Source organism: Schistocerca serialis, chromosome 5 (assembly GCF_023864345.2).
Source record: "Schistocerca serialis cubense isolate TAMUIC-IGC-003099 chromosome 5, iqSchSeri2.2, whole genome shotgun sequence".
Classification (NCBI taxonomy): Eukaryota; Metazoa; Arthropoda; class Insecta; order Orthoptera; family Acrididae; genus Schistocerca; species Schistocerca serialis.
The window spans coordinates 196,760,586-196,786,898 of record NC_064642.1 but is presented as its reverse complement, the minus strand read 5'-3'; the positions used below and the strand labels follow the sequence as shown (position 1 = coordinate 196,786,898).

Here is a 26,313-nt window from a genome sequence, read left to right as displayed (position 1 = left end):
AGTCTCATACATATTACATCGTTAAAGTTCTCTTAAGAATTTATTTCAGATGCCATAGGAAAAAGTATATAGTTCTAGCAGGAAAAAACAAAGTCGGTGACGTCATTCAGAGACTAGAAACGATAAAAATTACTTGAAAACGTCATAATATTCTTTACGTTGTCCGCTGAATTTCGCGAGAATCGCATCACAGTATTTTTACATTATCGATACATACGAGGTGGCCTGTCTTAAGTGACTCATCCTGTACAGGGGGGGGGGGGGGTTGTTCAGTTAGGTTTGGGGAAGACCAGACAGCGAGCGAGGTCATCGGTCTCATCGGATTAGGGAAGGACGGGGAAGGAAATCAGCCGTGCCCTTTCAAAGGAACCATCCCGGCATGTGCCTGGAGCGATTTAGGGAAATCACGGAAAACCTAAATCAGGATGGCCGGACGCGGGATTGAACCTTCGTCCTCCCGAATGCGAGTCCAGTGTGCTAGCCACTGCGCCACCTCGCTCGGTTTCCTGTACAGGCCAACGGTTATCTATTTACAAGTGACATCCATCAGGTTAGCAGTGACACTTCAGCGGTGATATTTCATACAGTCCCTACATTAGATATCATGAACGTTATAGAAGTCGAATTTGGATTGATTGACAGGATTGTGAAGGAGGAGAATGACATCCTTTATTGATAGTGCTTTTATTAGTCAAGGTCTATCTATGGGATAATGTACATATTCGCTTTTTTGTGTAACTGAGAACTTATTTTGTTGGGAAGAACAGTTTTCTGACTGGTTTACGCGGCCCACCTTGATTTCCCCTCCCTTCAGCTCAGAATAGTAGTTAGGCCAAACGTCCTTAATGGTTTCTTGGAGACATTCGAATCTCTGTGTTCCCCTACGGTTTGTAGCTTCTACAGCTCCCTCCAGTACCATGGAAGCTATTTCATGATTTCTTAATACGCCTCTCACCCCAGCCCTTCTTCTTGGAGTGTTTTCCACATAGTCCTTTCGTAACGGACTCTCGTGCACACGTGGTGTAGGGGTAGTACCTTTGATTAGTAATCAAAACGTCCTCGGTTCCGGGTTCGAACAGCGCCACCCCTTAAATTTCCAATAAAAATCATCAGTAAAGCCGACCGAAGACATCCGGCATAAGAAGTCACCATCATTTTGTCAACGCCATTGTCAAAGAGGACGGAGGAGCAGACAGAAGTTCATGATTCTCTCTTGTCCTTGGGGTGGGAAACTGCCCCCTAAGGACGGAATAATCAGCAATGATCAACAGGACGAGGATGCAGAAGGCAATGGAAACCACTGCATTAAGGACACAGAACGTGTATTTACAAGACACGTGGCCTGTAACTGAAAAAGTGTCATGATGATTTCTCCATTGGCAAAAGATTCCGGAATAGTCCCCCATTCGGATCTCCGGGAAGGAACTTCCAAGGGGGAGGTGAACGTGAGAAAAAGATTGAATAATCACCAAGAGCATAATGTTCTACGAGTCGGGGCGTGGAAATTCAGAAGCTTGAATGTGGTAGGAAGCTAGAAACTCTGAAAAGGGAAATACAGAGACTCAATCTAGAAATAGTAGGTGTCAGTGATGTTAAATGGAAAGACAAGGGCCGGCCGAAGTGGCCGAGCGGTTCTAGGTGCTACAGTCTGGAACCGCGCGACCGCTGCGGTCGCAGGTTCGAATCCTTCCTCTGACATGGATGTGTGATATGTCTTTAGGTTAGTTAGGTTTAAGTGGTTCTAAGTTCTAGGGGACTGATGACCTCAGAAGTTAAGTCCCATAGTGCTCAGAGCCATTTGAATCATTTTGAAAGACAAGGATTTGTGGTCAGATGAGTATAGGGTAACATCAACAACAGCAGAAAATGGTATAACGAGTGTAGGATTTATTATGAATGGGAAGGTAGGCAGAGAATGTGTTACAGTGAACAGTTCAGTGATAAGGTTGTTCTTGTCAGAATCGACAGCAAGATGAAGACATAGAGAAAATATGTGAAGATATTGAATGGGTAACTCAGTAAATAAGGGAAGATGAAAATCTAATAATCATGGCAGACTGGAACTGCGGCTCTATGGGAAGCAGTAGATGAAATGGTAACGGGACAATAAGGGCTGGGTAATATAAATGAAAAAGGAGAAAGAGTAATTGAGTTTTACAATAAATTTAAGCAAGTAATAGCGAATACGCTGTTCATGAATCACAGGAGGTCAAGGTATATTGGAGACGGCTGAGAGATATCGGAAGATTGAGTTATGTTACATCGTAGTCAGGCAGAGATTCCGGAATCAGATTCTGGATTGTAAGGCGTACCCAGGAGCAGATATAAACTCAGGTCGCAATTTAACGATGATAAGGAGTAGGTTGAAGTTTAACAGACTCGTCAGAAAGAATCAATGTCCAAAGAAATGATATATGGAAGAGTTAAGGAATGAAGAGATGTGCTTGAAGTTCTCTGAAGCTATAGATACTACGACAAGGAATAGCAGTTCAATTGAAGAGTTATGGACATTTCTGAAAAGGGCAGTCGCAGAAGTTGGAAAGAAAAACATAGTTACAAAGAAGGTAACTGCGGAGAAACTGCGGGTAAGAGAAGAAATACTTCAGTTGATCGATGAAAGAAGGAAGTACAAAAATATTCAGGGAAATTCACGGAATACAGAAATACAAGTCACTTAAGCATGAAATAAGTAGGAAGTACTGGGAAGCTAAGGCGAAATGGTTGCATGAACAATGTGAAGGAATCGAAAAAGAAATAATTGTCGGAAGGACTGACTCAGCAAATAGGAAAGTCAAAACAGCCTTCGGTAAAATTAAAAGAAGGTAACATTAAGAGTGCAATAGGAATTCCACAGTTTAATGCAGAGGAAAGAGCCGATAACTGGAAAGAGTACATTGAAGGCCTCTATGAGGGGGAAGATTTGACTGATGTCATAGAAGAAGAAAGAGGACTCGATTTAGAAGAGATTGGAGATCCGGTATTAGAATCAGAACTCAAGAAAGCTTTGGGGTGTTTAAGATCACATAAGGCAGAAGGTATAAATAACACTCCACATTTTCTAAAATCATTGGGGGAAGTGGCAAAGAAAAAAAAGAAAAAAAAAACCAAGACTATTTAGGTTTGTCTGTAGAATATATGAGTCCGGCGATGTACCATTTTCCTACCGGAAAAACGTTATCGACACAGTTCCGAAAACTGCATGAGCCGACAAGTGCTAGAAGTGCACGATCAGCTTAACAGCTCCGTATTCTAAGTTCTGACAAGAATAATATGCAGATTAATTGAAAAGAAAATTGAGAGTGTGTCGGATGACGTTCAGTATGGCTTTAGGAAAGGCTAAAGCACCAGAGAGACAGTTCTGACATTGCGGTTGATAATGGAAACAAGACTAAAGAAAAATTAAGGCACCTTCACAGGATTTTTCGATCTGGAAAATGCGTTCGACCCTGTCATATGGTGCAAGATATCCGAAATTCCGAGAAAAGTGGACGCAAGCAAACATAACCAAAGCTAACCTAACCTAACGTAAAAAGACTAGTAATATACAATACGTACAAGAGCCAAGAAGGAACGATAAGAGAGGAAGACTAAGAATGAAGTATTTGGATTAACAGGGTGTAAGACAAGAATGTTGTCCTTTGCCCCTTAGTTCAGTTTATACATCGAGAAAACCAACGGCTGATATAAAAGGAAGGGATCATTAGTGGAATTAAAATTCAGCGTGAAAGGATATCAGTGATAATTTTCAGTGAAAACATTGCTATCCTCAGTGAAAGTGAAGAAGAATTACAGGATCTGCTGAATGGAATGAACAGTCTATTGAGCACATGGTATGGATTGAGAGTAAACTGAAGAAAGAGCAAAGTAATGAGAAATAGCAGAAATGAGAAAAATGAGAAATTTAACATTAGGATTGGTGATCACGAAGTAGATGTAGTTGGGGGATTCTGCTAGCTACGGAGCAAAATAACCAATGACGGACGGTGTAAGGAGGACATGAAAAGCAGGCTAGCACTGGCAAAGAGGGAATTCCTGACCAACAGAAGTCTACTGGTATCAAATATAAACTTAGTTAGATGAAGTAATTTCTGTGAATATTCGTTTGGAGTACAGCATTCTATGGTAGTGGTACATGGACTGTGAGCAAAGTGGGACAGAAGAGAATCGAAGCATTTGAGATGTGGCGCTGGAGAAGAACGTTGAAAATTAGGTGGACTGGTAAGATAAGGAATGAGCAGGTTCTTCAGAGAATCGGCGAGGAAAATAATATATGGAAAACACTGATAAGAAGAACTGACAAGACGATAAGACATCTGTTAAGACATGAGGGAATGACTTCCATGGTACCCAAGGGAGCTGTAGCGGGTACAACCTATAGAGGAAGACAGAGACTGGAATACATCCAGCAAACAACTGAAGACGTGGGTTGCAAGTGGTGCTCTGAGATGAAGAGGTTGGCACAGGTGTGGAATTCGTGGCAGGCCGCATCAAATCAGTCAGAAGAGTGAGGACTCAAATGAAAAAGAAAAACCTATGTCTGTTGTATACATTTTGAAACGCACAAGGAACAAGCCTTAATTCCAGAGTTCTCTTCCTCCATCGTCTCATAATTTACGTAAATCCAAATGTAGCTCTTCTACACCTGTCTGGATGTCTGTGAGCGAAGTTTCCACTTTTGTGCCAAATGGTGCGCGCACTTCCAGATTACCCCCATATTCAGCTTTATCTTCTCTCCCGACACCTTGTTAGAAAGCTCTTTCTTTCGGCTTGAGCCGTATTGATAGTAGTAGTCGAATACCATCTGTGGTAATTACCCAGCAACGGGATCGGTCGCTTCCCATGAGAGGGAGCCAACTGTGCGCCTGCAAGTGTCCTTCAGACCTCATCGCGCAGGCTAGGATTCATTTTCTTTTGGCGTTCGGACTGGAGTGGACGGGCAAGAGAGCGCCAGCGCTGTGCAGAGTTCCGAGGAAATGGGCGTGCCGGCTGGACTGTATTCTACGAAAATATGTGGTACTCCGAGGGCACCGATTAGTAACCTGCAGAGCCTGAAGGGAATGAGGAACCTTCTGCTGCCTACTCCAACTCAAGCGTCGATCGCCGACACCAGGGCAGGTAAAATTGGTGAGCACGTTTCTGAACATTTACTTCCGACGTTGCTGCTTTTTTCAAACTGTGCCTGTTTACATCCTCGCCAGTCTGGTTTAGGATGTCAAGCTTCGTCAATAGCCGCAATGACTGTTTATGATATTGTATTAGGTGCCTGGCACTGTCGTGCTTGTGGTTATAGCACAAGCCTGTGAATTTGGGTTAATTGAGATATATTCTATGATTTGAAGCTTGAGAAACGAATTAACTTTATCTTGTGTTTTCCTAGGGTTTAAAATTAGTACTTCATTAATTGTGCTGCGTGTTTTTCAGCTTCTCAAACCGATCGATCATAATTTGTGTTTTCCTAAAACAGAAACTGTAATCTCATTTGTTTTGCCGGGTATTTCCTGTGGGTTAATCACTCTATAGATTACATTAATTAAGATAAAGCACTTTCATTCATGGTTATTGATGTTTAATTAATTTTTAAATACTTCATTGTCTTTAGAGTTCATGAAGGAGGTCGCACTATTCGTTTTTTGTTAAACTATTAGGTCTAGGTTTTAAGGTTTTTCATTATTCTGATGTCACAGTACGTCCATCGTCTGTGGGGACTTAGCCAGGGAGTTGGGCAGAGTGGACATCCAGTACCTGACGAATGGAGTCGGCTCGTCTTGTGTGGATTATTCAAACTGTTGTAAGACAGGCCCGTCTCTGTAGTTGAGTGGTCAGCGGGGCTGACTACCATGCAGGAGGCCTTAGTTCGTTTCCCTCGGAAGGACATCCATCAACTCTGTCTATCACTGCTAAGCTAATAACGGCTTGCATAAGGGCCAGAGGCGGACCAACTCGTTATTGACTTACTCACCTTGTGAAGCTCTCTTTCTCTTGAATAAATCTTCCAATTTTTATGAAATTGTAATCGTTTGCTGGTCTGTACATTTTCATCACATCTACTGATTTCCGTCCCAGTCGGATAATTCCTTCGTGGTACGTCGCTTTTTTTGTGTTTTATATCAACTTACAGTCTCCTCTGAAATATAGAGGAGGAATGTTGAGAAAGATTGCCGAATGAAAAGAAGTTTCATCAATTCGTTTCAAATAAAATCTTTGCCACCATTAGAAACTGGTTTTGACAATTAAATGGAATTTGATCGATTGTATTCGTACTTCTAACATTTTTCTTTTCTTTAAGGAAAAAAAACAAAGAAAGCATAGCTGAGTAGTCACAATCGCAAATGACACCATCATGATTGATCGATTGATTGATCGAGGGAGTGTGGGACTAAACGGCGAGGTCATCAGTCTCGCGATTGCAGAGTTACACACGGTAGAGAGAGGGTCTGCTAAAAGTGGAGAGCAGTCAAATTATAAAACGAGGAATTTAAAACACACACCGTAAAAGGTATAAAAGGGTAGTCTAAATCTAAAAATTGTGTAAACAGAGGCATAATAGAATGGTCTTTGAAAGGGGGAGTGGTCATCGGTCCCAGACCGAGAAAACATGAAGACAGGCCACAACCACAACCACCCTGCCGCGGCTACAGGAGTAAAGCAAAACCTTATGTCTGAAAATAAAACCACTTTCACGGAGGAAACTGAGGACCAGTTCAACCATCCATGCATCATCTGTCAATATTAAATTTAAGGGATCTGGAAGACGATACTTAGGACGAAGGACCAAAACAAGAGAATACCATCGGCGTGGTTCCACAACCACATTCTGGGGATGGTTCGTTACTCAAGAGGAAACAATGAGTGAGCCTGGTATGACTAATGCAGAGACAGCATAAGACGTGAGTAGACTCCTTGATTGTGCGGAGTTTATTACTGCAAGCAGCAGTGCACCATACGTCATTCTATATTTGGGCAAAGAGAGATTTTGCGTGTATCCGCATATCTGCAGCTGGAATCATGAAAGTGAATGGGAGTAAATATCTGTTTCTCTAGCCACATGGTCACATGGTCAGCCAGTACATTCCCTGGGATGCCCACATTATTGGGATCTACAGAAAGATAACTGAGCAGGCGGCACTTTCAAGGGCAGAGTAGAGATCGTGTGTAGCAAAGACCAAATGGCGACGTGAGTAGCATTGGTCTATAGCCTGCAGGCTGCTCATTGAGTCGGTACAAATTAAAACACTGTGGAAGGAGGCCTCTGAAACAAAATAGAGAACTCTGTGAATGGCCAGGAGCTCTGCTGTGAACACACTACATGAACCTGGGAATAAATGGTTTTCTGAGCCAGTAGGAGACATGAAAGCATATTGCGGCTTATCTGTCGTCTTAGAACCATCAGTGTAGAAGATGGCGGTACCCTGGAACTGTGCGAGGATGGCACGTACAAGACACCGAAAAACCATAGGAGCGACCGACAGAGACCTTAAGACTATGGAATAGGTCGGTTCTAATCAGTGGCCTAGGCTCCATCCAATTTGGGGGGGGGGGGGGGGGGGGGGAATACACGGGGCGCATTCCAGTGAGTGTGAGTGGAAGTGGAAATCCTGACAGGAGGAAGTGAGATGCATTCCAACTGGCATACCCACCCGTGGGCGGTTATTAAGATGAAGACATCCCTCATTTCACACAGGACAGGGTACAAGGGACGATCAGGGAATTGGCGAATGGCGATTGCGTAAGAAACCAGGAGTTTGCTCCGCCGTATTTGTAGAGGGCGAATGGGACAGGCACCAACAGCCATATTCACCCCAGAACGGTGAACAGGGAGCCACTGAGCCATATGCCTGACTACCATCATCTAGACTGGACAAGACCAGAGCATGGCAAAGATGGAGAAGATTGGCATGGTGTGCACCCCAAGATGTGCGGGCCATGAGGCGGACAGTATTAAGCTTCTGTATGCATGTAGTCTTTATGTGGTGGATATGGGGTAGCCACATCAGCTTTTTACAAAAAGTAAGTCCCAAGGAATGGGATTGCTCTACAACATCGAGGAGCTGGTCGCCTAAATAAAGTTCTGGATCGCGCTGTGCTGTGAGTCGATGACAAAGATGAACAACCCGCGTTTTGGAGGGAGAAAACTAGAAGCCATGGGAGATGACCCACGCAGAGGCCTAATGGATGGCGCCTTGGAGTTGGCGCTCAGCAGATGCTATCGAGTGGGAGCTGCACTGAATGCAAAAATCGTCGACGTACAACGCCAGGGTAACCACAGATCCAACAGAGTTTACAAGCCCATTGATGGCTATGAGAAAGAGTGTGACGCTTAACGCAGAATACCTTGGGATACCGTTCTCCTGATCTGAAGGCGCTGAGTGAAGTGGCAAATACAACCCAAAAGGGCCGGTGAGATAAAAACTCGCAGATAAAAGTCATAAGGGGGCCACTGACGTTCCGGTCACGGTGGGTAACTAAAATTTGATGGCGCCAAGCCGTGATATATGCTTTATATTGGTCAAAGACGACCACGATAAGCTGCTGGCAGGTAGTAAAACCTTGTCAGATTGCTGTCTCCAATCTGAGTTAAGGGTCAATTGGAGGTCGTCCTTCCCAGAAGCCACACCGATATGGGGACAAAAGGCCCCAAGATTCGAGTACCCAACGTAACTCTGGAGCAAACCATCCTCTCGAGCTGTTCACAAATTACATTCGTCAGGCTAATCGGGTGGTAGCTGTGGAGAGACGTTGGAGTCTTCCCAGGCTCAAGGACAGGGATAAGTATACTGTCCCGCCAATGCATCGGGAAAGCACCTGTGAGCCAGATATGGTAAAGATCCTGAGGAGATGTTGCCTCTGGGTAATGTCCAAGTGTTGGATCATATGCTTATGGATAGAATCTGGGCCTGGGGATGTGTCACATGAAAAGAGTCTGCAAGAATACCCATTCAGTGAAGGGTTCATTATAGGATTCAGCGTGGTGTGGGTTGAAACAGAAGGGAGGTCTGTTCAACATAGCTTTTCTGCTGGGGAAAGTTTGCGGGACAGGAAGAGGACTATGATGCCATCGAAAAGTGTGTCACGAGGTGTTCTGCTAGGACCAATGGATCAGTGCACAGAGCATCTTGGATGTTAAGACCCTGAACAATTAACTGTCGCTGGTGGCCCAGAAGGCTACAGAGGCAGGGAGAAACCTGTGATGGAGAGGCATACGTCCCCAGGGAGGAAACATAGCGCTCCCAGCATTCCTTTCTACTCTACCTAATATGGTAACGAGCCTTAACAAGGAGAAGCTTATAAAGTTAGGAGGTTGGTCTGTGAAGGGTGTCGTTTAAATCACTGCAGCGCCTGTTGGTGGTCCTGGATAGCGACTGCTACATCCTTGTTAATGTTAAAAAATATATCGGCTCAACCACTTGTTTGTAATGTAAAACACTAAGATTGACGCGTTTCAGAAGTCAAGCTTCCATCATCAGAATAATAAAAAGTAAAAGGACCTGTTAAAACTCGCTAAAATGGTACATGCACCAGGCACAATAAAATTGATAATAAAATTAAAACATCGTGGCTACTTCCCTTGTTGCGGCCGTGTCTTCCAAGGTGCATCTCCACATAGTCGTCAAAATATAAAAAACTCTAAAATGGTGTCACCAATGGTGTTCAACATCTAACCACATGGCTCTCTCCTCTATCGTCGTAAACCGCCCGTGCGTCTTCGTTGATACCACACACCACATAATCAAACACGACATTTTATCCAGTACGGATAAAATCAAATGCTACATCCTTGATTCACCACAGTACCAGTCAACGGCGAAGGGAACCTGTGGATAGGGGGCACAGCAATGCCAGTAGCGTGAAGAATAGTGGTAGAGTTGCATGGCCGCATTAGTGCAATTGGAGAGGAGGTGTCGAAGTACACAGGAGATGTATATAAAGGCCAATTGTCCTGCAGAATGCTCAACGCGGGGGCCTGTCTGCCTGGCAGCAACAGGGAAGCGATATAATCACCGGTAAGTGCAAAGATCGTCATGGGATGACCAATGTAGGGGAGCCACGAGATCAGGAGAGGGGACAGTGAGACAGATAGCAGTAAAGGTGCCATGAGCGGGACTGAAATGGGTAGGGGAACTGTCATTCATGAGACACAGATAGAAGTCTGTAAGAAGTTGGTCAATTTGAAGAGCACCACCTGCTGAAATGGCATTCCCCTCACAGTTGGTGGTGGGCGTTGAAGGCTCCGAGGAGGGGAAACGGAGGCGGGAGTTGCTGTATTAAGGTAGACAGTTCAACATAAGGAAGTGGCCTACCTGGAGGGACGTAGACATTGCCAGATTCGTTTGGCACTCTAACCACTGTTGCTTCCAGGTTGGAACGCAGGGAGATCCAGCTACAAACGAGACACTGGAGCGAACCAAAGTGCAGACCCCGCCAGATGATACACCATTGCTGGCGCGGTTCTGACAGAAAGCCTGATAACCACAGAACCTTTGAAGAGTGGTCGTCACACAAGCGCGTTTCTTGAAGAGTAAGGCAGAACGCGGAATAGAAAGAAACAGGACATATTTCCGGTAGGTGACGATAGTATCCGTTGCAAGTCCACTGGATGATCCTGTGGCGAGAGTCCAGATTAGACATAAAGGAGTTGGGAGGAGGTCATGTCACTCAGTCAGTGCTTGTCACCGACAAAGATGGGGTGACATCCATAAATAAGATGTCAGGCTCAGGATTGTGAGGGGGGGGGGGGGGGATGACACCTCTGGGGGCACTGCAGGGTCGCCTTTTCTTGGGACTTGAGTTTCTTCTTCTTCTCTTTTGAAGGTGGATGAGGGCAGTGCACAGTTGTAGTACAGGCACCTGCAAGATCTCGAACCGAAAGAGAGAGGGCGACCTCAGGTGCATAGATGATGCATCTCGTGGCCGAGTTGTGGTAGCAGGCTTCCGGTCTGGGAACGCCAGGGAAAGGGGTCCCAGGCGGAGGGGAGGGGAGACCCATCAGGGTGGCAAGTGCCAAAGAAGGGGGGCGGCCCTTGGAGAGGAGGTCATGGGAGTTGAAGGGGAGGGGAGGGGAGGGGGGATGGGGCTGGAGTAAGGAAGAGAGGTACGAGGGGGAAGGATCTAATAGAGGCCAAAGTTGAAGAAAATAACACTAGATGGAGTCTCTCATATTTTTGGGGGGCCTAAGCATAAGACAGGCGATCCAGAGACTTGTACTCTTGGATCTTTTCTCTTGTAAGCTGGGCAATCCGACGAGTGAGGGGAGTGACAGTCATGACAACTGACACAAACAGGTGGCAGAACACAGGTGCTTCCCTCATGAAGTGGGGTCCACAGTCACCACACAGAGGGTCTGCCATACAACGAGAAGACATATGCTCGAAACGCAAGCATCGAAAGCACCTCATGGGTGGTGGGACGTATGGCTTCATGTCACATCTGTAGCACACAACCTTGACCTCTGTGATGATATCCTCCTCAAAAGCCAGAATGTAGGCGCCAGTATTGGTGCGGTTGTCTTTGCGACCCTTCTGCACATGTCGAAAAAATGAATGCTGCGTCGCTCCAGATTAGCCTGGAGTTTCTCATCAGTTTGCAGCATGAGGCCCCTATGAAAGATTACTCCCCAGACCATGTTCATTGGTGAGGGGCAACAGACACTTGGACATTGCCAAGACGATCAAAAGAACAAAGAGCTGCACATTGGGCGGCAGGAGAAACTTTGCTCAACAGGGAGCTTGGCCGCATCTTACTGAGATACTTCACTTCACCAAACTTGTCCTCGATATTCTCCACAAAAACGGATTTGTGGCGGTGAATGTGTCCCCTTCCGTCCTATTACAAACGAGCTAGTGGGAAAAGTGTTTCATCCCAAGTTGGCGAGCCTGGCCCTCCTCCCATCGCTGAGAACGGCCAGATTTCTGCTGTTTGATACGCTTCATGCTCCAAGCATTCGTCCTGATACCACCCAGTCCTATCAGGGGCTCTTCCCATGGTGCCACTAGGCACAGTGAGGGCCACCTGGCACAGCGGCCGTTGCTGGGAGTTCCATTTCTCCAGGAAGACAACCAACCAAGACAACAAACCAAATCCTCCGCATACATAGGGAGCGAACAGTTCAGGTATCAGTAGTGTGATCCCTGTGTTGTCAGGGGCTCAGCCAGATGGACACGTAACAGCCCCACCACAGGGATGGCTACACGTGCTGGTGACCTAGTAGGGTGGAGTGGGGCTACAGTGGGGAAGGAAGACAGGAAGGAAGGGGGGAAGGGGGGACAGGAATCCACGCCTTAGACGCAAGTGAGGGAATTCTTCCGCAAATGGCTCACACTAAAAACAGAAAATTTGGAAGTGGAGGTCAAACCTCAAACAGGGACTTAAACGCCAAAAAGGATGAAAAAGAGTAGGAAGATGGAACAACACTGTAAGCAATATAAATCAGAACACCAAGCGAGGGAAAGGAGAGGGCAACACAGATAGAGCGAGAAGAGGCAAGGAGGGGGGCAGGGTGAAGCAAATGCTGCCAGATAAGAAAGAAAGGGCTGAAATAGATTGGGGCCACGTGTGCGCCACGCACAAACTCATGAAAGAACCATGAGCCCCCTGGGGGGAAGAATAGAAAAGAAACTGAAGTTCGGCCTTGAGATCAAAGTACATTTATTTGCAGAAGATGAAGGGAAAACTATGGTTTCTTAAGTGAATATCTTTGCGAAATTAAAGAGTCTAGGATGTATATTTAATAAATGAAAGGTGTATAAGAAAAGTGTAAGACGTCGAGTTAATCAAGGACGAAGTGCAGCACAACTATTAAAGAGTGTTTGCTAGAGCAAATTACGTAGAGATAACGATAAGCATAGATCACATGATAATTAAGGGAGTTGTGCTGTATGACACTAAAATTTGCGTGGATAACTGGAAAAAAATAGTTTTAGAGAGAGGGGTGGTAAGAAGACTTGGCAGAGTAGCGAAATTAGAACACATACTCAACATGTTTAGAAGAGGAAAAAGATGGGTATTTTTGAAAGTGACACAGAAATAGACAGGGTGACCATTTTGGCAATCTTAAAATTTTGAATGACGAAATACTATCGTTAATACATGGAACTGGTAATACATGGAAAGGCTAAAAGGAAGACATGGAGAACATAGGAACAATCTGTCCAAAGAGCTGTAGAGGACCTGCAAACACTGACAATCATATCCGAAACACAGAGCTCTGAACGAGAAAAATGGCGAAGGACGTAAAACAAGAACAGTCCAAATGAGAAATGAAAATAGTGTCGTATCATATGACTCTAAATAACGCAGATTTTTTGCAGAAGAAGAAATAATTTTAATTCAAAACCATTATAGAGGATCTCATGGTAACACGACTGACTCTGTTTCATTTCTTATTATATGCAAAAATATGTGGAGTTTGTATTAATTCGTGCCTTTTACTTCGACGACTGCTACGGTCGCAGGTTCGAATCCTGCCTCGGGCATGGATGTGTGTGATGTCCTTAGGTTAGTTAGGTTTAAGTAGTTCTAATTTCTAGGGGACTGATGACCACAGATGTTAAGTCACATAGTTCTCAGAGCAATTTGAACCATTTTTTTGCTTCGATTAGACAATTAGTGTTGTTCTAGTAACTTCCTTCTGCTTTTTAAAGGACAGATTTCGAGCTTTACCATTTAGTATGGCATTTGCGATATTATGAATAGTTTTCTCTACGCTGGATTCCACAGGCTCTACGAATTTGTTGAAGGTGTCCCAGAGTGACAATTAACTGTTTGCCAAACTTAAAAAAATTATTAACATCGAGTACAGACCTTTATCGGCTTTTAAGCTATTGTCATGTGGTAGGAGAATATAGATGTGCCTCAACAACATTTCTGCATGACCAGGTTTTCATTCTGGTATCAACAGCCATCTCACGCACACGTACATTGGTGGACATGTGTAACAAAAAGTGTATATGGTCAATCTCTAACATCGTGAGCCGTATATATTCTGAGTTGACAAGTGAACTAAATAAGATTTAAACTGAAGGAGGAACAGCAATTAATTGCAAAATCCAGAATTTACTGCAGATCTATATTTCGGCTGTAGCATAGTCATCATCGGTGCTAAAATACAAAACAGGTAGAAACAAGTACAGGGTACAAAACATGTATATAACACAGTTACTGGAATCTATATAACTGGGAACACAGCAATAACATACCATTACGAAAGAGTCATATAGGTGCCAACGTGTGAAAGCATAACATATGCATAGCCTTTGGATGGCAGACACAAAACTGATGCCGTTCCTTAATTACAGAGCAGACGGCATGAATATACGTTATCTAAGACCTACAGTGTCCTCTGTTGGAGTATACAATAAAAAAATATTTTTAGTAGTACGTTAATCGGTAAAGGGAAGTTATAATACGGTGTATCTGGGATATGGAAATTACGCAGAGACTATGTAGTTTCATAAAAACTAGTAGCAGAATTTATATGTATGTAAGGTCGTAAAGTGGGGCCCGCCCGGTTAGCCGTGCGATCTAACGCACTGCTTTCCCGGCGGGAAGGCGTCCCGGTCCCCGGCACGAATCCGCCCGGAGGATTAGTGTCGAGGTCCGGTGTGCCGACCAGTCTGTGGATGGTTTTTAAGGCGGTTTTCCATCTGCCTCGGCGAATGCGGGCGGCTGCCCCTTATTCCAGCTCAGTTACATTATGTCGGTGATTGCTGCGCAAACACTGTCTCCACGCACGCGTACACCATAATTACTCTACCACGCCAACATTTAGTGTACCATCGTCTGGTGTGAGACGTTCCCGACGGAGGTGGGTGGGGAGGGGGGTCCACTGGGGGCCGAACCTCACAATAACCCTGGGTTCGGTGTGGGGCGGCGGTGGTGTGAGTGGACTGCTGTAGCCTGTTGTGGGGCTACGGCGCGGACGAAGCCACTCCGTCGTTTCTAGGTCCCCAGTTCAATACAATACAAGGTCGTAAAGGACATACAGGGTTATATTGCGACAAAAGCACAGAAAATTTAACAATAAGACCTTTGGATTAAAACCCGTTTACAAAGGCTTCATACAACATGTTTGACTTAATGTATGTCGAAAGGAACAAAACATTGTAAGACATAAAAAACGTAGGGTGAAGTAAAACAGCATTAAAATCGGGTCATAGAGGTCATGAAGTGGCTTCTCTGGGTTAGCACTTAAGCGTGGGGATTATCTGAAGAGCTTCATAATAGAGAACCCAAAATATTGTGACAAATATACATTATAGCCACTCACATTCCTGTCTGTCACAAAAGACACCATTATAAACGTTTTAATAACTTTTTTGTTTCCTTAAGAATATTTGAAGAAGAATGTGCTAGTGTGACAATGTCCTAATCATTCTAGTGTCATTTTATTATGTGTTACGCTCTGACACATTGGGACCTATATGACTCTTTGGTAATGGTACGTTATTGGTATGTTCCCATTCTTATGGATTTCTGTAACTGTGGAACATATATATTTTGTACCTCATTTTGATTCTATCTGTTTTGTATTTTAGCTCCGAACATGATCATGTTCATGTCGAAATCTAGATTGCAATAAATTATGCATTTTGTGACTCACCGCTGTCCTTCCTTCAGTTTTGATGTTTAACGTTCACTGCGTTCACAGGCATCCAATGGATCCCGACTTTGTTAAATAAGGTTTGTCACTTTATGTGGCAGCAAAGAAAAGAAAATACGAGGTAGGTATGCCCAACACCCATGGACTAGTAGCGGCTTCATCGTCATTGCTCTATTTTTCACGCCTCGCGGGATTAGCCGAGCGGTCTAGGCGCTGCAGTCATGGACTTTGCGGCTGGTCCCGGCGGAGGTTCGAATCCTCCCTCGGGCATGGGTGTGTGTGTTTGTCCTTAGGGTAATTTAGGTTAAGTAGTGTGTAAGCTCAGGGACTGATGACCTTAGCAGTTAAGTCCCATAAGATTTCACACACATTTGAACATCTATTTTTCACCCTGATGGCGACCCTACACATTCAACAAGATTGGCCGTTTGTACAGCCGAGCGAGCTCTCGAACTGATTAAGTCAATGGGTTCGCTTTTGGGAGGAGCGTGATACAGATCTCCATCCGGCTGTTCAGTTTTTGGGTTACCTTTCTCAGTAGATCTATTAATGCAAGTATAGGTACAGTTTCCTTAAAAGAACACGGCTGATACCACTCCTATCTTCGTTGTCTCTGAGGTTGTGCAAGATCTCCAATGACGTCATCGTTCACTGAACACAACTCACAAATCTTCATTCATTCCGCGTCTACGGTACCCGTTAGCACACCCTGGATAGCAAGGTGATTTCACTGAGATTAACATCTGGCTTCAGCTAGGTTTCCATCGCTAGTAGTACGTGAGCATTGTTATTGATTGTGAGAAATATTATTATTCTTTTTTTTTCACTAGATGATCTGAATACTGCTGATTTGGTGATAGAGTGCGCGAGAGCGGAAAACAGCACAATGTTCCGGTCTGAGGAAACGCCGTTTGCGGAACCGCAGTAGGGGAAAATGTTACAGCTTGACGGATCTTGGTCTCACCGGTAACACCGGATACGGCATTCACGTATCTGATAGGGATAACCTCAAACAAGATGACAAGGTGGAGCCGTGTCACAACTACTCTGGTTCACACCTATGTCTTTCGTGCTATCACTACCGTTATGAGATATGACGTTGCACTTACACATAAAGAGGAGCTGCTTTTGATGATTGTACCGTGTTTGCTTTTTGATGCAGTTTTATGCTGTTCAGATGAATTGTTTGCAAATTGTACTCTTTTGGCCATTAAAACCCCAGCACCCAGTTTTTGAACATGACGTCAGCAATGAAACACGTCATTAATTATTGATATCACTCTTATCACCTTTGTTACACAGTGCTTTCATTTAATCTCTCAGGAAAAAGTCTCGGGATACACTACATTTTTCAGATAGGAATATACTTCCTACGTGACAACAGCTCTTTAGAATTTTGCTCAAAGTACTACTGAGTCCGCATCAGCTTATACTTTTGAGAGAGATTATGACTTTCCTCATTTTATTCGGGGAAGTGGATGGGATTACCATTTCACTAAATTTACCTGGTACGCCATCGAGTGACGCCTGCGCGTCTTGGACTCAGGAGAGTCTCTGTGAATTGTGCCTGTTAAGTGGCTCTACGATGTTTCAGGTGTCTCCTGGAATCCATGTGACGCGTCGTCAACGTTGTTATCTGAACGACAGGGTGTGGTTCACGATAATCAATACTCGTGTCTAATTTTATTGCTTGTCACTGTAAGTAAAACAGAAAGTGAGGACTGCTTACAAATGAGAAGTAATTGTGATAAAAAATAACCAAAGTGTTTTCGATAACAATGTTTGTTCTCAATGAGAACTAATCTTATATGCGGTGTGCTACAGACTTTCTGACAACCGTTGTGTAATGGATAACCAGCAGAAACAAATTCGCTCGCTGCAGAAAAAGGCGTCACTGCGTTCAGAATTTAATGCGATTAATCGGCTCCTCGTATGTTCGTGGAAGCAGAAAGCTGTGCTGTGAGTCAGAGCGACTGCTCGCTGGGATGACGCACGCTTCATTGGGCGTTCGCCGTAAAACGTGGATAGCGGGTGGCCTTACCGCTCTCTGCTTACACCGCAGCTGTGGTTCACTGCTCGCGGCGCAGACCCCACCTTGCGTCTCAGCGACACAACTCTATTTCAATATTTTTACAGCACCCTTCTTAGATTAATTAAGCGGGAGCACTGACAACCGCACTGTTGAACGTCTAAAACCCATCACCAGCACTCATCTTCGTCATCATCATCAACATCATTATCGTCGTCATCACCTTCATCATTGTCATTTTCATCATAATCCAGACGAAGTTCGCTAGACACAATAAATTTCGTTAGAATCGCTTTGTCCGTCTAGAAGTCTGAATCTTGGGAACACGAAAGCTATTAAGTTTTGGTAGAACCTTTTTATCCTTCATAGTAAAGTAGTAATTGTCAACTAGTAACAGATTTGTACATATCGTCAACGAAAAGCTGATTGAGGACACTTTACTTCTACATAATTAGTGATAAATATTCCAATCCTATTTATTTCATAATTATCAAGTCTTGTAAGTTAGGTCACCATATTGACCAAGATAAGCTGCCAATTGAGTGCAAAAAAGTACTAACAGTGTCGATCACACAGAAAATCGTAAGGTGTAAGATGTCAGTCGATAGAAAACCATCCCCATACTGCCACAGAAGAGACTAAAGTGGAGAGCTACATCAAACCAGTCTTAGAACTGAAGATTGTAACAACAAAAATACCGAGTTCAAATTTTAAAATATTAGATGTACGATTTTATTACAGTGGTAACAAAAAAAGTCAATGGGCCAGGTCATATGTTATGCACGCTGGAACTCTTTCACAGTTTGTGACAGATGAAACTGGTAGCAGTATTAGTTGTTGTTCAATGAGTAGCTTATATTGGTGAACGTGACAGTCTACAAGCTTTTTCAAATGTGCAAATGTGTGTGAAATCTTATGGGATTTAACTGCTAGGGTCATCAGTCCCTACGCTTACACACTACTTAACCTAAATTATCCTAAGGACAAACACACACACTCATGTCCAAGGGGGGATTCGAACCTGCGCCGACAGTCTACAAGCATGTACAATCACGGACTTAAGTGAGCGCGTCCCATTTCTTCCTCCGTCGGTACTGACGCTCTGCTTTCCTTTTCTCCGTCGCTAAATTCAGTGACTTTAAAAGGGGGCCATCAGTCGTGTTCACTAAGACGGTTCGCCGGGGATTGCTTTCCTGCTTGCACTGCGAGATACGTGACGCACGTCTTCGAACTCAAAAGTATCTGCGTTAAATCTTTTAATCACGTTAGTTACAGCTACTGCCAAAACATCTGTCGAGATTAGACATAATTTGTTTCATCATCATCAGATGGAATGTACTGTTCTAAAACGTGTTGTATGGGCACTGGATAATCATTGTATATTTCTTAAGCTCTTTCCCATTTTAGCATACCTCAGCACAAAAACAAAATGCATTCGTGAGTCTACTCTGATATAAACACTTCGTTTTACAGGTACTTATGGTGGTAAGTCCGTTTTCATCAGCGACTTTTTTTCTTAATCTTGTAAGTACATAAAATATGGGTATGCGCTGTTGTGATTAATTGTATGCTGATGTTTCAGTAGATACCTTTCGCTGTTCCTTCATCTTACATGTCATAATACTGAGTGAATTTACGATGTTATGCTACGACTACCTCTTGAACTCGCTGTTTCATAACACAAATTTTATTTTAGGTTAAAAATAAAATAACGCCTACAATAAGGGCTCGTGTTGCACACGACATACTGCACGAGGAGAAAAAGCAGGCTAATAACGATCCGAAACGTAAGGAAGGGAAACAGAAAAGGTATCTAACTGGAACATGAGGATACAACTAATCGCAATAACATTTAAAATTACGGAATTGCGCTGTGTAATAAACTACGTCTCGTCTTTTCTCTGGAATCAAGAGAAATCCACTGATGATGGCGAAATTATAACTGAAACTATCTTGGGGATAAAACAGCAGAAAAACAAAATGCGATTTGTGAGTCTACCCTGATATAAACACTTTGCTATTACCAGTTATTTAGGGCGATAAGTTCACTTTCATCACAAATCACATATCAGGCTCTACACTCCGTACGGTGAAAACGAGGCCCAACAGGTGGCAGAGCAAAACGTTACTGGCGGTACCGAAACGGCTTGATTTAAAACAACTGAAAAGTGATAATGCCAAACGTATTAAATGCCATTTTTTCACAAAACGAGTTTTCAGTGCTGTTGTGTATTCGGCAGTCTGTTGTAACTCCCTACGCCTGTTACATGTGCTGTATCACGCAAAAAATGTTTCACGCCGTCATTGTTAGATGGAGCGTGGTGTTTGTGCTAAGCAACTTTTCCCATTGGAGTTCCAAGCGCCATGCGTCAAGGTCCCCTCAATTTAAATGGTGAGCAGTTTATGTAGTGAGCAGAGTGCATGTAAACTTTTGTTTGTGTAAATAAAACATCTTTGTAATGGAAGGACTTAATTTGGGCATCAAAAGCAGAAAAAAGTAAAAAACGATATGATCAAAATGTCTCATAATCATCTATCTCAAATAGCTATTAAAGATTCAGGACAATGGAAAAAGATAAATATTGTAAAAAGAAGAAACATCATAGCTGACATATGCAACGGCTAACTTAATCTGAAGAGCTGTCATGTTTATCAGTTTCAAAACAGAAAGACTCCTTGATGATGCTGTCATTTTTGCCTCAACGTTACAGCGAATTTTACAATTTTGCTACTTCTTATCTCAAGTATGGAGTTGTGGGAGGAACAGAAGTCAATATTGAAAGATTTTCCCCTTGAATTTAATTCTGTTATTTTCTCTTAAAAGTTTAAAAATATATGAGTAATGGCTTTTGTTGACTGGAGTTCTGGTGCTTCAAATGTTACTGCTGTATTAGGATAATTGCATTACCAAAAATAAAACGTAGTGCTTCAGTGTTAATGACTCTTGAAAGACAAACTTGCTAATTGGTGCTTAGAAACAGTCAGTTTCCTGGAGTGGCACTGGAACATTCTTAGTAAATTATTTATTTTCTAATTTGTGTTACATTTCTGCAGCAATGGGATGAGTAACACAATACTGTGGTATCAGAACACCTTCTAAATATGTGGATAGAAATAAGTTACGTGCAAAGAGAGGTTGATTCTCCTAACACAGGTAAGATTTGGCACTTACAAGGGGACCGTACGAGATTCCCGCCACCGATCGGATTCGTATTGACAGGGTGCGTTGGGCACTACTAGGACTTCGACAGGTTTGTAAGTAGGAAGACACAACTCTCAAACGTTTTACACGTGTTTAGTATACTTCGTATTTCGCTTTAATCAAGGATTCCGCAGCCAACCGAGTAAGTGCTTAGTTTCAGAAGCGCAAGGTCTGTGGCTCGAAACACGCTTCCAATACCATTTTTTTTAACTTCATTCCCACGTATTTCTAACAACAGATGTGCGTGGTACGCTGCGAAATCTTGTGATAACCGAGTGTCACTTATGAATGTAATCCAAGTTTGTTGTGTAACAGACACACTGAAAAATTCATGCACCTGCATAGGTTCGGCGTTTATTACAAGTGTTGTGTGTCGCAGTAATTATTGCTTCCCATATTTCTATGATCAATATCATCGTTCATCGTACAATTTTACATAGGTTACGCATTATACTTGCCACATACGTAGACAAAATGATATAAATAAAATAACTATTCTGATTTGATTGAAGGTACGTGTGTAATAATTTTTTTGCAGTCTCATTACGAAAAGTGTTTTCTCTTTTTTCAGGATAAAGCCTATGAAAATAATAAATAAATCATTCTGTAATGACAGCTTTTAAGGCAAGGATATTAGATCCGTAAAAGTTGCGCTCCCTTAGCCAACCGTTAACAAGCTGGACTGTGATGATGTCTGGTTTGTGGCGCGCTCAACTGCGCGGCCATCAGCGCCCGTACAAAGTCCTAATTTTTACACAGTCCAATTTGTACTCAGTCTAGTCCATCCACTGTAACGAATGATGATGAAATGATGAGGACAACACCAACACCGAGTCCCTGGGCAGAGAAAATCCCCACCCCGGCCGGGAATCGAATGTGGGGCCCCGTGATCCATATATACAGGGTGAGTCACCTAACGTTACCGCTGGATATATTTCGTAAACCACATCAAATACTGACGAACCGATTCCACATACCGAACGTGAGGAGAGGGGCTAGTGTAATTGTTCAGTACAACCATACAAAAATGCACGGAAGTATGTTTTTTAACACAAACCTACGTTTTCTTTAATGGAACCCCGTTAGTTTTGTTAGCACATCTGAACATATATACAAATACGTAATCAGTGCCGTTTGTTGCTTTGTAAAATGTTAATTACATCCGGAGATATTGTAACCTAAAGCTGACTCTTGAGTACCACTCCTCCGCTGTTCGATCGTGTGTATCGGAGAGCACCGAATTACGTAGGGATCCAAAGGGAACGGTGATGGACCTTAGGTACAGAAGAGACTGGAACAGCACATTACGTCCACATGCTAACACCTTTTTATTGGTCTTTTTCACTGACGCACATGTACATCACCATAGGACGTGGAGGACGCATAAATTGGCCAGCCCGTTCTCCTGATCTTACACCTCTGGACTTCTTTCTGTGGGGTACATTAAAGGGGAATGTGTACCGTGATGTGCCTACAACCCCAGAGGATATGAAACAACGTATTGTGGCAGCCTGCGGCGACATTATACCAGATTTACTGCGGCGTGTACGACATTCATTACGCCAGAGATTGCAATTGTGTGCAGCAAATGATGGCCACCACATTGAACAACTATTGGCCTGACATGTCGGGACACACTCTATTCCACTACGTAATTGAAAACGGAAACCACGTGTGTACGTGTACCTCACCCCTAATGGTAATGTACATGTGCGTGAGTGAAAAAGACCAATAAAAAGGTGTTAGCATGTGGACGTAATGTGCTGTTCCAGTCTCTTCTGTACCTAAGGTCCATCACCGTTCCCTTTGGATCCCTACATAATTCGGTGCTCTCCGATACACACGATCGAACAGCGGAGGAGTGGTATTCAAGCGTCAACTTTAGGTTACAATATCTCCGGATGTAATTAACTTTTTACAATGCAACAAACGGCACTGATTACGTATTTGTTTATATGTTCAGATGTGCTAACAAAACTATCGGGGTTCCATTTAAAAAAACGTAGGTTTGTGTTAAAAAACATACTTCAGTGAATTTTTTTATGGTTTGTATTAACCAATTACACTAGCCCCTCTCCTCACATTCGGTCTGTGGAATCGATTCGCCAATATTTGATGTGGTCTACAAAATACATCCAGCGGTAATGTTAGGTGACTCACCCTGTATATATTTCGAACTGTATTTCCCCGGAAACGCTCGAGCGTTGTGTCTTCCAGTAGAAGTTGCAGTCGTGCCCTGCAGATCCAGTCAATATGAATCAAATCCGAGGGGGAGGGGGGTTGTACGGTCTCCTCGTTAGAACATTTGACATTTCCACTCTTCAGTTGTAGACAGAGCTGGAAACAGTGAAGTGTTGCCATAGAGAAGTATACTAAATTGGGTTCCCTGACTACTACGTTAGACGCCCGAAGCAGACGCTCATGTCCATTTTAGCTGTCGCCACTCCTCCTCCCCGTACAGACTAGAGATGCTGGTAAGGGCAATCTTTACCTTTGAGTGTAGATCGTGTTTTCGAGATAGGGTGTGAAATAGTTGTCGATGCGGTACTGGTGAAGAGTGGCCGCACAGCAGTTGAACATACCTTTATAGACAGCAGCGGCCGCTGCAGCAGCTGCGGCAGCGGCAGCCGTTGGGTCCAACAGGTGGGCGGTGGCGGCGGCGGCGTACGGGAGGCAGTAGCTGTGCGCAGGGGCGTACACGTGCGGGGGCGGCGCCCCGGCGGCCGGCGGCGGCTGGGGATGGTGGTAGAGCGGCAGCGGCCTTTCCGGCCAGCAGCTGCCGTACCTCTGCAGCGTGGAGGCGGGGACGGGAGGGGGCGGCGCCTGCCGCAGGTCGCACGGCGACGGGGACGGCGACGCCGACGCCGACGCGGACGCCGCCGAGTCGACGGAGACGACGTCGAGGCGCTCGCCGTCGGCGTCCGCGGAGTCGTCGTCGCCGCAGGAGTCGGCGGCGGGCGAGCGCGTCTGCAGGATGTCGTCGATGAGGAAGGAGGCCTTGGCCCGCGGGCCGCTGCACACGCCGCCCGCCATCGTCGCACTGCGAGATGAGGACGCGGCGTGGCGTGGTGCGGCGTTTCCCCGCCGCGGCGCAGACCGGCCGGCTGGCCGATAAGATACGCCAAAACATCATCGCCGCCTTTTGATAGCGCATTCCTCGCGGAGATGCGGACCGCCTCCCCGCCGCCGTGGTGGGGGAAGTCCCGCGGCTGCGAGCTGCTGCCGCCCGGCCGGTAACGCAGCCGCAGCTGCCGCTACTCGCTCCTCCCGCCGCCGTGCTGCCGGAACGCGGACGCAACAGGTGTTCGTCAGCGATCTAACCAGCTAGTGACAGGTGGAATACGCCTTTTATAAACCAAAAGAAATCCCATAACGTACAGGGGTACAATATTACATGTTAATATACGTGTCAACTGTGCTCTCTCGTAGCAGTTATCAGTTACGAGGGGTAGTCATAAGGAATTAACTGTCACACACGGTTGGAGAAGTCAAAACAGTAGAGTAGCCTGCCTACAGTCGACCAATGGGCCATTTTACTGTGGCTCCGGTAGCGGTGTGCTAGGGTCTTCCGATGTGCAAAATGTATTTATAAACAAACAAAAAATTCCAGAATGAGATTTTCACTCTGCAGCGGAGTGTGCGCTGATATGAAACTTCCTGGCAGATTAAAACTGTGTGTGCCGGGCCGAAACTCGAACTCGGGTCCTTTGCCTATATCAGCGCACACTCCGATGCAGAGTGAAAATCTCATTCTGGAAACATCCCCTAGGCTGTAGCTAACCCATGTCTCCGCAATATCCTTTCTTTCAGGAGTGCTAATTCTGCAAGGTTCGCAGGAGAGCTTCTGTTAAGTTTGGAAGGTAGGAGACGTGGTACTGGCAGAAGTAAGGCTGTGAGGACGAGGCGTGAGTCGTGCTTGAGTAGCTCAGCTGGTAGAGCACTTGCCCCGCGGAAGGCAAAGGACCCGAGTTCGAGTCTCGGTCCGGCACACAGTTTTAATGTGCCAGGAAGTTTCAAACAAAAAATTAATCACGCAACTTTTTTTCGAGAGTTATAAATATAATTTTTTGACTGCGCCTCGATAAGGTGACGACCTTCAATTATCATTAAGTGCAGTTCCAAAAAACTGATGAATTATCCATCCAGTATGTAATCACTGATTTACTTGCCCCATAGTAACGGTCACGAAATATACGTAGCATGGAACTTAATCAGTCTAAAATGCAAGTAATTTTAAGCGTCCACATATGATTTATTACCTCTCAGACTATCTCTGAGTGTTATCCACTCTTAGAATGTCATTGTGAAGCACCAGTTCTTATATTTTATCCTGGTAGCTTCCGATGACTTGAATAATACTTAATACAGTTCCATAACGTATTTCGAGAGACAATGCTCACACCGTAAGGCTATGAGCGGTCAACATATGTGGTTAAAGCACTAAATACGGTAACATTTGTGTTGAAGGTTCACAACCTGGTGATGAGAGCAGTCTGTCGAAACGTGTTTTTTATTTGTGTTAAGTACGATTAAAATCGTTGAAGGGACGTGTGTCTTAACGCGCACTGCGCAACCATCCATGACAGTTAGCAGAACCAGAACCGGGTGGAATCCGAGCGGTGCATCAACGACCGTTGGTAGCCTGAGCGTGCTTTGTAGTCGGTTTTCCACGGTCGTTTAGTCATACACAGTCCATCCAATTAAATCTTCATATCTACACTGAAGCGCCAAAGACACTGGTACAGGCATGCGTATTCAAATACAGAGATATGTAAACTGGCCGAATACGGCGCTGTGGTCGGCAACGCCTATATAAGACAACAAGTGTCTGGCGCATTTGCTAGATCGGTTACTGTTGCTACAATGGCAGGTTATCAAGATTTATGTGAGTTTGAACGTGGTGTTATAGTCGGTGCACGAGCGATGAGGCACAGCATCTCCAAGGCAGTGATGAGGCAGGGATTTTCCCGTACGACGATTTCACGAGTGTACCGTGATTATCAGGAATCCGGTAAAACACCTGAGGTGTAAAGCTCGCGTTGGCACACCACTCTTCGGACGACACCAGACGTGCAAACATTTTTAATCCTGAAGTATAAGTGCCATCACTGCAGTAACTAATGTGACAGCTTCAACTAACATGTGTAAACAACAGATGCGTATTCGACTAATCAGCTGTGAACAGCCAGTTTTAAGAAGTGGGCGTGCGGCTGTTCTTGTGTAACAAATAGCAACGAAGCAACATCTCTAGATCAGGTGTCCAAGACATTCTCTATAATGTTTCCAAGAAGAAGGAATTGTGTGCAAAATCTGTCCCGCAAACCTTGACATCCGACAAAAACAACGGCATGCAGCACCCTGCCGCCACTTCATTGAAATAAAAACGCGGACAATTATTTTCTGGAAAATTTGATCACAAAACGGCAAAATGGAGAACTGATTTATGATGGTCCACCAGAACCTAAGATAGTGCGAATACGAACTTTC

At 44.4% G+C, this 26,313-nt stretch overlaps 1 protein-coding gene across 1 annotated transcript in view; it reads right to left on the bottom strand.

Moving 5' to 3' along the window:
- LOC126481848 (hematopoietically-expressed homeobox protein HHEX) overlaps window positions 1-23,859 on the bottom strand; it is a 160,955-nt gene extending 137,096 nt beyond the window's left edge. The window contains exon 1 of the mRNA XM_050105808.1: window positions 23,409-23,859. Within this exon, the coding sequence (XP_049961765.1) occupies window positions 23,409-23,859 (451 nt within the window). The remainder of the gene's footprint in view (window positions 1-23,408) is intronic.
- Window positions 23,860-26,313: the final 2,454 nt, after the last annotated feature.